Source organism: Cynocephalus volans, chromosome 1 (assembly GCF_027409185.1).
Source record: "Cynocephalus volans isolate mCynVol1 chromosome 1, mCynVol1.pri, whole genome shotgun sequence".
Taxonomy (NCBI): Eukaryota; Metazoa; Chordata; class Mammalia; order Dermoptera; family Cynocephalidae; genus Cynocephalus; species Cynocephalus volans.
The window spans coordinates 108051817-108065356 of NC_084460.1; the positions used below are offsets into that span (position 1 = coordinate 108051817).

The 13540-nt window shown below is 46.7% G+C and overlaps 1 protein-coding gene across 1 annotated transcript; it reads left to right on the forward strand.

The window, feature by feature from the left end:
• Positions 1–2763: 2763 nt before the first annotated feature.
• On the forward strand, positions 2764–11403 carry PSMD2 (proteasome 26S subunit ubiquitin receptor, non-ATPase 2). The gene is made up of 21 exons (XM_063098511.1): positions 2764–2949; positions 3394–3450; positions 3819–3983; positions 4860–4981; positions 5149–5373; positions 5666–5824; positions 5977–6121; positions 6288–6348; positions 6603–6749; positions 6918–7024; positions 7216–7343; positions 7565–7652; positions 8451–8613; positions 8739–8840; positions 9045–9190; positions 9453–9536; positions 9709–9877; positions 9968–10062; positions 10238–10364; positions 10800–10918; positions 11063–11403. The coding sequence occupies exons 1-21, from the start codon at positions 2815–2817 to the stop codon at positions 11243–11245; spliced, it is 2727 nt and encodes a 908-aa protein (XP_062954581.1). The 5' UTR covers positions 2764–2814; the 3' UTR covers positions 11246–11403.
• The last annotated feature ends 2137 nt before the right edge of the window (positions 11404–13540 follow it).

Genomic DNA, 13540 nt, shown 5'->3' on the forward strand with positions numbered 1-13540 from the left:
GGGTGCACAAAGATGAATAAGACACAGTTCCTGTCCTCTGAGAGCTCACAGTCTAGGGAGGAAGAGGTATGTGCCGAGTGTGGTGGGAGCACAGGAAAGAAATGAATAATCTGAACGGTAGACTAGGAAAAGCTTCCTAGACCAGTGACATTGAGCTGGAGCTCAGAGGATGGGTGAATCTACTAGCTGAAAATACCAAAGGGCATACCATACAGAAGGAATAGCAATGTGAAAAGGCTGACCAGCTTGAAGGGACAAGCCATGTTCAGTAATGGTGAAATGTTTAGGATGATCAGAGGGGGTAAATAAATGGATATCATGAAGGATGAGAGTTTGGAGAATGGCAGTAGTAATAGAAGATACAGAAAGAGTGGATTGGGCCAGCCAGTTAACTCAGTTGGCTAGAACACAGCCTTATAACACCAAGGTCACAGGTTCAGATCCCCATACGGGCCAGCCGCAAAAAAAAAAAAAAAAAAAGGAATTGTAACATTTGTTGCCCTTGGAATTAACAGCAAGAAGGGCTACAAGGCAATCTGGCTGTTTGAAGAATATCACACAAAGTAGTAAACCAGTGGAAACAGTGCAACGCTGTGTGGTGGTATGTAACTGATGGCTTTGGGCTGAATGGTTCCCAGATGAGCAAGCCTTCTGTAAGATAAGTAGTTCTACAGGCCAGGTTTTTTTTGGGGGGGGGTTGTAGGGAGGGGCAGCAGGCTTATGGATGCAATTTGAGAAAAGGAGGTAGGAAGGGGCAAGTAATGGGTTGGCCCCTAATTGGAGAGCAGTTTGGCCACAAGGCTGGGAGTTTGGCCAAATGGTAGGAAGGAGTGCTCCTGGGAGGGCAGTCTGGCTGAAATGAAGACTGAGGCAGGACATCTATGTTATCAAGGGGCCTTGAAAATAACTGCCAGACATTTGCATTTGTCTAAGAGAGGCTTGGAAGCTTGAGTGCTTAGAGGTGGGGAGCAGGGGACAAAAACATTTAACTGAGCACTGAAGATTTGAGGTAGTTAGAAAGTAAAATGACGACTGCCTCCTTTCTAGTTACCATGCACCTAGCTAGGCACTTTGTACACACTGTGTCATTTCATACTCACAACTACTTACAAGAGAAATACTTTATTACTCACATTTTACAGAGGCAGAAACCAGCCTGAGAGAGGTTAGGGAGCTTGCCCAAGTCTCATAGCTGGTGAATGGCAGAATTTGGTTTTAAACACCAAGATCTATTTGTCTCTAAAGCTTATGTTCTCTAACTCCAACTTTTTATTTTGAAACATTTCAAATCTAACAAAAAAGTTGAAACATAGTACAACTATTCATATACTCTTCATCTGGAGTCAATAGCTGGTTAACAGGCTGTTATTTATGCCACACCATCATCTCATCTCCTCTAAGGTACTGGTTGGAATATGACTGGTATATAGCACAAACCAAGATCTAACAGAAGGAAGTTATGGAAAGAGGAGAGATTTAGGAGAAATCCCTCTACAGGAAAATGAAATGTATGGACATCCTGAGGTGGGGATAAGATGGGCAGAACAGCTCCAAACTGTTCAATTTCTGTCTGCAGATCAGGGTTGGGGGAATCACTGGCAATGGAAATGGAAGTTCATCCCTAGAATCCAAGCATTGATTGGAAAAGAGCAACAGATTTTAAAAACGGGCTTCAGAACTTTATATCTATATCTGTACATTTAGCCAACATTCATTCAGTGCTAACTAGCATTTTCTACATTCATTAATGCGTATGAACCCATAAAGTAAGACTCCGTGCCACATGATGAGTATTCCCACTAGGTGAAGGGGAAAGAGTTACTTCCTCTTTTCTCACCCTGTAGACACACACACACACGCAGCACAAGTTGAAGAAGAAACTTTGGGATCTGCCTGAAACGATCTAGGACTTGGAAGACTGAAAGACTGTTTCAGATCCTGATCCTATTACTTTATATGATTTCCTCCGTAAAATGGACACAACTCTACTAATTTCAAAAGGTTGTGAGAATGATGTGATCACTTAAAAGCAGTCCTGACACACAAGCAGGTCAGTCATAGTCCTCCTAAGTCATAACAGGGAGAGGAAGATGAAAAGAGACTGCGGGCAAAGACCTGGTCTTGTTCTGCTTTTAGCTCCAGAACTCGGCAGCGGGGCACAGAACTTTATTTGTTGACATCTACTCCACCTGGCTCCCAGAAGGATTTAAGATGGTAGCGACATCCTCACGGTAATATCAGAGCATTCTTCTTTAACTGGGGAGGAAAAAAATTTTTTTAACTGAGTTAACCCCGCCCACCCCCCTTTTTTGACGTCACTGGGAGAAATATTATGCGGTTAATATTCCACAGTGGTGTGGGGTGAGATATAGATTATACGGACGGCAATCAAGCTTCCGGAATTTCTAGAATCCTGTCCGTTTGTCGCATCACGTAGCCAATTGGAGTGTCACTGTGAGTTCTATTCACACTCTTATGAGAAAACCTCTGGGCACGGAAAAGTCGGTATGTCGGCTCGCAGCTCAGCTCATTCATTTACAGCAGCGAGCGCGACCAGCCCCACACTGCACAGCGGGCTTCAGGAAACTACGAGGAGCTCCGAGTCCGGGCGGCGCCCGTGGCGCGCGGGAGGCTGGAGATTGTAGTTTCCGTCCGGCCTCCGTGGGCGGGACCGGAGGGTGGCCTGGCCCGGAGCTTCCGGTCGCGGGCGGGACCTGGAGGAGGAGGGCGCCGCGGACGCCGCGCGCCAGGCCGTCTGGGAAAAGGGGCGGTGTGAGCGGATGCGCGCGCAGCTGGCTGGCAGCGGCGGCGGCGATGGAGGAGGGTGGCCGGGACAAGGCGCCGCTGCAGCCCCAGCAGCCCCCAGCGACGGCCCCCGGCGGCGCGGACGAGAAGCCCAGCGGCAAGGAGCGGCGGGATGCCGGGGACAAGGACAAAGAACAGGAGCTGGTGAGGCGCGGCCCCGGGAGCCGGCCGAGAAGGCCGCGGGCTGAGTCACTGCTGCTCCGTAGGCCGTGGGCCGGACTCCCAGCGGCCCCATCACGCCCGGGAGGGGACGGACGGGGCGACCCTGGGGGCTCCCGGCACCCTGCCCCTCTGCCCCTCATTCTCCGTTCCGTGCTGTCACCCTCGCAGTCCCCACCAACCCTCGCCACCGCCTCGTGGGGTGGGCTTGGGCGGATCACTGTCACCCCATTTCCTAGAATGGCATTCAAGCAGAGACTGGCTGAGAAGCCAGGCTGCCTCTGTACCAGGGCTTCCCCTTCCCACTGTCTTCCCTTGTTCACCTGGTGCCTAGGAGGCAGGCTCACTCTCCATCTGCCCCAGGGTGAATGGGAGGAGGATGTGTTTGGGATCCCTTCTCTTGTTGAGCTTCTTCCCCCAACTCTCTAGTCTGAGGAGGACAAACAGCTTCAAGATGAACTGGAGATGCTCGTGGAACGACTGGGGGTGAGTCGTGATGTTAACGTGAGCGGGTGCATATTACTTGATTGGGATATTACTTGATTGCATTTTGAGGCAACAATTTTTATGTGAGGTGGTCTGTATGTTAGGGTCAGTGTTATGACAATGTTGTGAGGGAGAAGAGTTACAAGGGATATTTGAAAGGTTTTGCAGCTTTCTCTTGTGGAAGAAGCAGAGTTCTTAACTCTTAACTGGGGTTATTTGTTTTTATGTCAGGCAGTGTGCTGGGAGTTGGGGAATCACAGATGAATAAGACAAAGTTATTTCCCTGGGGGAGTTGTTAATTAAATGTCTCTGTCTTACAACTTGGAGGGATGTGATTCCTTTTCGTTTGAGCTCTAACTTCTAATTAGGAGAAGGACACATCCCTTTACCGGCCAGCCCTGGAGGAACTGAGGAGGCAGATTCGTTCTTCTACAACTTCCATGACTTCAGTGCCCAAGCCTCTCAAATTTCTGCGTCCACATTATGGCAAACTGAAGGAAATCTATGAGAACATGGCCCCTGGGGAGAATAAGGTAAAATTATTTCAGAAGCTGGTGGAGGCCTAGTTTAGGAATTCCTTTTCACCTAGACCATGGTGCTCATGGTGAGTGACTGGAAGCCTGATAGGTCTAAGACCTGATCTAGTTGAACAGAGTTCATCACAAGTCAAAATACCCTCAAAAGAGCTGAAAGGAAGGTCAACCTCTGAGAAGACACTGTTTCTGGCATTTGTGTTGGACCTTAGGATTTCATAGCATGATCTGTTTTTAACTTGTGTTTAACCTTGACTCTCTTTCTTTCTATCCTGTGTACATTCATTTCTTTTTCTTCTTTTCCTTTTTGGCAGCTGGCTGTTGTGGGGATCTGAACTCTTGACATTGGTGTTATAACACTGAGCTCTAACCAATACATTCATTTCTTTAATTTCTAAAATATACCCCAAGTTGTCACTTCTCTGCCTGTTGGTACAACCCTAATCCAGGAAATTTTTAGTTCTCACTTGGTGCAGCAGCCTCCTATCTGGTGTTCTTGCTTTTGTCCTGGACCTCGTACATAGTCTGTCTTTCATGCAGCAGCATGAAAAATGATCTTTCCAGATTATGGGTCTTTTCTGCTTAAAATCTTTTAATAGTTTATTATTGCAATTAAAATTCAGAGCCTCCATCTTTCTTTGCTTTCTCCCTTGTGTATCACTCTTCAGCTATGTTGGTTTAAAGTGGAGACAGCAACACTACCCTTAGAGTTATTGTGAGGCTTAGCTTAGATAGCATGTGTAAATTGCTAGTAGAGACTGGTATATAATTAATAGTTAATTTTGGGGACAGTAACAGTGCTCTTGATTCCACAATGTCACACGCGCCTTACCCTGGACTGTTGGGTTTGGCTTCAAAGGACTGGTTTCTTTATAGCGTTTTGCTGCTGACATCATCTCTGTTTTGGCCATGACCATGAGTGGGGATCGTGAGTGCCTCAAGTATCGGCTAGTGGGCTCCCAGGAGGAATTGGCTTCATGGGGTCATGAGTATGTCAGGTAAGATCTTTTCTTGGGAATCTGAAAGGGACTCTGATGCATAATTCTGAGTACCGTCTGCCTTGTAGTACCAGTGTGTTGAATTTTCTAGACACTGAATTCCTTGGCCCACAGGGAGGTGCTTCCCCTGAAGCTGTACTCCCTTAATGGTCTGGGCCTATCCACAGGCATCTGGCAGGAGAAGTGGCTAAGGAGTGGCAGGAGCTGGATGATACAGAGAAGGTACAGCGGGAGCCACTGCTTACCCTGGTAAAGGAGATTGTCCCCTACAACATGGCCCACAATGCAGAGCATGAGGCCTGTGACTTGCTTATGGAAATTGAGCAGGTGGATATGCTGGAGAAGGACATTGATGAGAATGCATATGCAAAGGTCTGCCTCTATCTCACCAGGTGAGTGATCATGGTAGCGGTGGGTGGCAGGCCTGCTCTCCGCAGCATTTCTCTCTCAGTTATGCCTCCTCTATTCTCCCAGAGCATCTGTTTCAAGGGTAGCATCAGGCAGGGGTTAATTTGTTGATGTCTGTGACTTTCTTGAGGACAGAGACTTTGTGTCTCCCTAGTAGTCCCATCATCTAGCATAGTGCCTGGTGTATAATAGACATTCAGTGTTCATTTTGGATAAGTGAATGAAAAGGGGTAAGTGAATGTCTGGGACTCTCTGAATTCTTTTTTACCTTTGTAGTTGTGTGAATTACGTACCCGAGCCTGAGAATTCTGCCCTACTGCGTTGTGCCTTGGGTGTGTTCCGAAAGTTTAGCCGCTTCCCTGAAGCTCTGAGGTTGGCTTTGATGCTCAATGACATGGAGCTGGTAGAAGACATCTTCACCTCCTGCAAGGATGTGTATGTAGGGAAGAAGCTGGCAAAGGAAGAGATAAGCTTATGCATGGAGCATTTGCATGAAGAGCTGGGAGTTGTAGTTTCTGGTTAGTTTGAGGGGCTTTCCTGTGCCATAGTGGATGGGGATGAGCAGATATGGTGGCTCTCTCCCACAGGGTAGTACAGAAGCAGATGGCATTCATGTTGGGCCGGCATGGGGTGTTCCTGGAGCTGAGTGAAGATGTAGAGGAGTATGAGGACCTGACAGAGATCATGTCCAATGTGCAGCTCAACAGCAACTTCTTGGCCTTAGCTCGGGAGGTGAGACTCCTTGCCCTTTTCCATCAAGGCTTTTGGGTTGTAATTCTATCTTCCATTTCACCTCCCTTACTATACCTCTGATGATAATAGCCATTCAGTGGGATAGCAGAAGGGACAGCTGGGGGAATACTGGGGGAGCAGTTGTGACCCTTTGACTTCTCTTCAGCTGGACATCATGGAGCCCAAAGTGCCCGATGACATCTACAAAACCCACTTAGAGAACAACAGTGAGTAGCCCTGTCTGTGTGTGGGGGGATCGGAAGATTGTTAGTTATGCTCTTTGTATTGGAAGTGATGGCTTGGCCAACATGCTTACTCTATAGAGCTCAGAATTTCCACAAACCTTTTCTCCAGTTCACTGCTTTGAGGTATAGACAGAGGATCCTAAGGGGTCAGCTGGGAACCAGAGACTGGCCACCATGCTGTGTTCCTTTCTTATCCTACTCTAAACCAACCTTTTTTTCCTCTCCCTCCTGTGCAGGGTTTGGGGGCAGTGGCTCTCAGGTGGACTCTGCCCGCATGAACCTGGCCTCCTCTTTTGTGAATGGCTTTGTGAACGCAGCCTTTGGCCAGGACAAGCTGCTGACTGATGATGGCAACAAATGGCTTTATAAGAACAAGGACCATGGTATAAGTTTGTTCCTACTTTATCTTTGTGTTGCATTGGCCATTCTTTTTCCTCCTAGAGTCATATTACCTGACAAAGAATCCATGGTGTAGTTCCTTGGAGAGCCCTTTGTAACAGCTTCCTCAGGGTAGGGCCATTTTAAGACTGATTGATTCTTCCTTGGTGTAGGAATGTTGAGTGCAGCTGCATCCCTTGGCATGATTCTGCTGTGGGATGTGGATGGTGGCCTCACCCAGATTGACAAGTACTTGTACTCCTCCGAGGACTACATCAAGGTTGGTCTGTGCACAGCCCATTCGTAGGGACTTCCCCTGCCATGTTTCAGTGTCCAGCAGTGCTTTCTTTTCACTGATGAGGTCTACCCAGTTTTTAACTCCAATTAAAGTGGGTGCTACAATGAGGCCCATGTGGGATCCTTTGTGATGAGGGAGGTAAAGTAACCTGAATGAAGAATCTGCTTTTTTAGTCAGGAGCTCTCCTTGCCTGTGGAATCGTGAACTCTGGGGTCCGGAATGAGTGTGACCCTGCTCTGGCACTGCTCTCAGACTATGTTCTCCACAATAGCAACACCATGAGACTTGGTTCCATCTTTGGGTAAGGCTTCTTGCTTCTCTTTCTGGTAGTGCTCAATCTGTAAGCTCTGGAGAACAGGAACTTCTCATCTTTATATTGCCAAGGTCTATCACCATGCCTGTTGAGTATTTGGCTCTTGGGATGTTTGTTGAAATAATGAATAAATGACCAATCCTCTTTTTGCTTCTTTCTTGTCCTGTCCTTGGGTATGTGTTGGGGTCTGCCTCTCCATGGCTTTTCAGGCTAGGCTTGGCCTATGCTGGCTCAAATCGCGAAGATGTTCTAACACTGCTGCTGCCTGTGATGGGAGATTCCAAGTCCAGCATGGAGGTAAGTACAGGTTGATGGTCATTTAGAGAAGGTGCTCTGAGTCCTATTACCGTCTGCAATGAATAATAAAAAGAAGTGTGTGTGTGTGTGCGAGAGAGAGAGAGAGAGAGAAAGAACGAGCACACGTGTGTGCTGGGGGGAAGGTATCACCTCAGTGAAATCCCTTAGAACTGGGATTCCAAGCCTTGAGTGGTATTAAGGCTAAAGAACTGATATTTTGGTATTGAACTCCAGACCTTGGGATCCCTGAGGAACCACCTAGACTAGAGTGAGGAGTAACTTAATGCAGCTTAGGATTGATCATTCTCACTCAGTGTTTTAGTTATTGGCCAACTTTAAATTTCCTTACTTGTGCAGAATCATTTTAGTGATGGATAAATATAGTATTGTGGCTAAAATACAATGGTTTAGAGTTAGAAAGGCCTGAGTTCAAACCTGCCACCACTGCTTACAAGGAATGTGATCTTGAACAAGTAACTCAAATCTCTTTAGGCCTCATTTCTCTCATCAAAAAAATGGAGAGTAACAGCAAGACCTGTTTCATAAACAGGATTAAATGTTAGGATTAAATGTTAGTAGTATGCAAAGCAGTCAGCATGGTGGCTGGCATATAGTAAGTACTCAGTGAATGGTTGCTGCTATTGTTATTTTGACATACCATCAGAAAGGGATTATTACCTAGTGTGGTTAGGGAGGATGTCTTACAGTGGCCTATAGGAATTAGTTACCTTGAATCAAGAAAGATATACAAGTATTTTAATAACTCTCTATGTTTAATACTGATTTTCCTGTTTCTAGGTAGCAGGTGTGACAGCTCTAGCTTGTGGAATGATAGCAGTGGGTTCCTGCAATGGAGATGTCACTTCCACCATCCTTCAGACCATCATGGAGAAGTCAGAGACTGAGCTCAAGGACACTTACGCCCGTTGGCTTCCTCTTGGACTGGGCCTCAACCACCTTGGTGAGGGGATGTATCTCTAACTGGGCAAAGGGCTGATGGTAACTGGATTCAACAGGGAGGGTTTTTGTGTCAGACTGTGCTCGATGGAAGCAAGTATCATTTGACCCCTTGAATTTGTCCTATAGGGAAGGGTGAGGCCATTGAGGCGATCCTGGCTGCGCTGGAGGTTGTGTCAGAACCATTCCGCAGTTTTGCCAACACACTGGTGGATGTGTGTGCTTATGCAGGTCTGTGTCTTTGTCACCCTGTCTTATGCTTCCCCAGAGATTCCTCACTTCTCTCTTGGTCCTGGTCCTTTTTTTCAGCTTGTTTCTCCTTTCTCGTTAATTCTGTTCTGCTTTACATCCTTTAGGCTCCTCCTTTTCCAAAGTAAGCTTTTCCTTGGTGCCTTCTCATTTCTACCCTTTCTCACCTATACCACCCTGTTGCAGGCTCCGGAAATGTGCTGAAAGTGCAGCAGCTGCTCCACATTTGTAGTGAACACTTTGACTCCAAGGAAAAGGAAGAAGACAAAGACAAGAAGGAAAAGAAGGACAAGGACAAGAAGGAAGCCCCTGCTGACATGGGAGCACATCAGGTTATGTGGGCGGCTGGGCAGTCTCAGAGTGAGGCTCTGAGAAAAGATAAGCATGTAGGGGGACAGGGGAGCTATATTTGTTTTTGTTTTAGAGCCCCTGTAGGTATTGCAGTGTATTGAAATAGCATGAGACCAGGTTTTGTACATGAGGGGTAAGGGTGTTCCCCATAGGATGGCTTTTTCTTCTTAGATGGGACTTGAGTCAAGGGTGACTGCTTTTTGTTCTTGAGCTTAGTGGGTTCTGCTGCCTCTTCAATTGCAGGGAGTGGCCGTTCTGGGGATTGCCCTTATTGCTATGGGGGAGGAGATTGGTGCGGAGATGGCACTACGAACCTTTGGCCACTTGGTGAGTACAGCATGGCTTGGGTTCCCCAGAGGAGACTTTTCTGATGGGTTATCTTGGTGAAGTGGTCTTTTTGCTGTGCCTTTTCTATGAAAGTTAAGGGCCTCTTTTACCCATCAGTCAGTTCCTGACCTTGTTTTTGTTGCTTTCCCTTATAACCATTGTTAATCACCAGCTGAGATATGGAGAGCCTACACTCCGGAGGGCCGTACCTTTAGCACTGGCCCTAATCTCTGTTTCAAATCCACGACTCAACATCCTGGATACCCTAAGCAAATTCTCTCATGATGCTGATCCAGAAGTTTCCTATAACTCCATCTTTGCCATGGGCATGGTAGGCAGTGGTGAGTATCAGGCAAGAAAAGATCAGAAGCAGATTGGGGGACAATTTGAGACCCTTTTTTCCAAGCCTCTGTAATTCTTAACATTTCCAGGTACCAATAATGCACGTCTGGCTGCAATGCTTCGACAGTTAGCTCAGTATCATGCCAAGGATCCCAACAACCTCTTCATGGTGCGCTTGGCACAGGTAAAGAATAGAATTCTTCTCATTGGAGTGTGCCAAGGGAAGCATCTGTGGTGATGGAAGGGGGACATGGAGTCTTGACCTGAGAGGGAAGATGTGAGCAAGTCGTGGGATTTCTGTTTGGCTGATGTCTCCTCAGATATGACTCCCCACCTCCACTTCCCTCTGTTTTTTTCAGGGCCTGACACATTTAGGGAAGGGCACACTTACACTCTGTCCCTACCACAGTGACCGGCAGCTTATGAGTCAAGTGGCTGTAGCTGGGCTGCTCACTGTGCTTGTCTCTTTCCTGGATGTCCGCAACAGTGAGTTCCTGTCAGAAATCTTATATTGTGGCACTTAGTGCCCATCTCCACCCCACCAGGGCCACCTTGGTAATTTAGGATCAAGATCCCAAGTTAGCCCTGTACCACTCTAGGTTCCTGAGGTTCTTTGAGCCTGTGACAGGCCTCATGAGACTTTAATTTTCTGCTCTTTTGATCTGGTCCAAGGAGATTTGAGCATGATGAGCCTAGTATCTGCTCCTAAGTGACTGGGGAAAAGCGATTTCCAAGTCTGAGGGCTGAGGGCAAAATGAGGTGGTGGCATGTCTGGTTAGTAGGAGGGTATATGAGGGGAGGAGTGTGGGTTCAGCTATATGACCGAGGGTTTACAGGTTCAGGGCTGGGGTGGGCTCCCAGCGTTCAGGTCATGCTTGCCCTCTACTGTCTCTAACTGTTTGCCCTGTGTGCTTCTCTCAGTCATTCTAGGCAAATCGCACTATGTGTTGTATGGGCTGGTGGCTGCCATGCAGCCCCGAATGCTGGTTACGTTTGACGAGGAGCTGCGGCCATTGCCTGTGTCTGTCCGAGTGGGCCAGGTGAGGGGTTGAGTAGAGGGGAGGGCTCAGGCTATATTCTAGAACTTGCACATATACTTGCTTCTCTGAAACTGGTATATGGGCAGTGGGTTGTTGCTACTCTCCCATCTGGAGTCCCTTCAGTTCCATTTTCTCACCCTACAGGCAGTGGATGTGGTGGGCCAGGCTGGCAAGCCTAAGACCATCACAGGGTTCCAGACACATACAACCCCAGTGTTGCTGGCCCATGGGGAACGGGCAGAATTAGCTACTGAGGAGTTTCTTCCTGTTACTCCCATTCTGGAAGGTTTTGTTATCCTTCGGAAGAACCCCAACTATGACCTCTAAGTGGCCACAGGGGCCCTGAGCTGCAGCCGATGTATCAGCAGGCCATGTTCCCTGCTGCCAGGGGTGGACACTGCTCCAGACCTTAGAGGGAATTGTTACCTCCTGTTCTTTTGTTACTGAGTGAGGTAACTTTGTTGAATAAAGACCTTTATCCCCAAGGTCTCTCTGTGTCTTTTTTCTGGGGTATCATGGCTGGAAGCTAGACAGAGGTGGGGAGTGGATGTGAGAGGGCATTGTTTGTAGCAACCATGATCCTCGGCTAGCAGGGAGGCTGCTCTGAATGGAAGGAACCCCTTTCCCTTCTTTCCCTCCTACTTAATTATCTTCTGCTTTTGTTGTTTTCTTAGGACCCTTGAGAAGCTGATAATGGATCTTCCTTCTAGGAGATGCATATACACAAATTTTTACACATATTTACAAATAACTTCCCATGGGGCTTGTGGGTCCTGTTTGTCCCCCAACCCCCAATACATCTCCTTCAAGCCCATCATCTAACCTTGGGCTAAGGATGCCCAAGAGTGGGCAGCTCCACTCTTTGCTAACTTGACTTTTGTGCTGCTGGACATCTTTACCTCCTGGGACCCTCTGACCCTCTTGGGAGGCTGCTGTTTGAGAGATTTAATCATATTAACATCTACTTCTAGGCTATCCTTGTTGAAACTGGATTTAAGAAAGCTCAGGGATGACTGGTTAGCTCAGTTGGTTAAAGTGCAGTGTTATAACACCAAAATCAAGGGTTTGGATCCCCATACGGGCCAGCTTCCCCCACCCTCTCCCCTACCACACACACACACACAAAAGCCTGATAGTGTAACGATGGGAAAGATGAGTTACCTCCTTCCTGGAATGTAATCACTCTTGATCTGCAGTGCTCTTTCCTGGTGGGGCTGGTATGAGTGTATCTACACTGGTACTTACGACCTGGACTTTAGAGTAAGATATTTTCTTAGTGGCTTTTCACATTCAGTCACTCATTCAGGAACAAATGTCAATGGAACCTTATTCTGTTTTTTTTGGGGGGGGGGGAATCTTATTCTGCATTGGACATTATTCTAATTTGTAGGGATGCAAAGATAGGAAAAAAAAAAACCAAAACAAAAAACCCTATCTTCAAAACACTTAGTGTAATGGAAAAGAAAATCACATGAAAACAATTGTGATATATTTAGATCAATACAGTGCAGGAGTGTGAACAAGGTACCCTGGGATCACTGAAATATGGCCTAAGTGTTGGTAAGTCAGAGGAGACTTCTTTGAGGAAGCTTAGACTTAGAGGAAAATGAGTTTGTCTGGAGGAAAAGAGGGTAGGATATAGCTAAGGGAGTAGCAAAGGCAGAAAGGAGGAAAAGCTATTTGTTTTTAGAAACTGGGTAATTTGGTTTGGCTTAAGTATATAAGCACCTGGGAAAAGTGGGTTTTCAGCTAGACATTGAGGCTCAAGACCAGGTTTGGAAGACCTTTGTTGTGCTAAGAATTTGCCAGTATCTGTCAATGGGGACTATCAAATGAGTGCAGGAAAGTGACAGTGATCAGCTAATGCTCACCCTGGAGGCTGGGAGACCAGGCAAAGGAAATGAATGCCTGAAGTAGGGCAGTGGAAGTGGGGAGATGGGGAAAGTAGAAGAAAGATTTTTCTGAAGATAAAAGTCAATAGGACCTTGTGTCTGATTAGATGTAATATGTGGTTGGGGGAGGAATGTAGGATGAATCCTAGATTTTCAGGTTGGACACTATTCATTGAAAAGGAATACACAAGAAACAACATATTTGGGAGCAAGGTGGGGAACTCGGTTGAGTAGGGAAAGATGACAAATTCTTATCTGGGCATATGTAATTTGAGATGCCTGTGGGGTAATCAGGTGAAGATGGCTTGCAGGTAGTATGTTGTTCCAACTGGAGTTCAAGAGAGTAGTTTCTTTTTCTTTCTTTAAGAAAAAAATTTTTTTGCCGAGACAGTAGTTTCTGAGTCAGGAATGGGTTGAGGAATCACTAACAGGTAGGCTGTAATTGGTTTTTATTAGTTTGCTTAGGGAAAAAAAGGGCAGAGAAGGGAGCCCTACATGACAACAGTCACAGAACTCAAGAGTGTCACAGAAAACACTCTAAATCTGCATTTTCACTCTATCGTTCCTCCTCCTCCAAATGTATACAGTTGTTTCTCAGTATCCACAGGGAATTGGTTCCACTACCCCCTGGGGATACCTAACTGTAGATGCTCAAGTCCCTTATATAAAATGGCGTAGTATTCGCATATAACCCAGGCTCTTCCTCCTGTATGCTTTAAATCATTTCCAG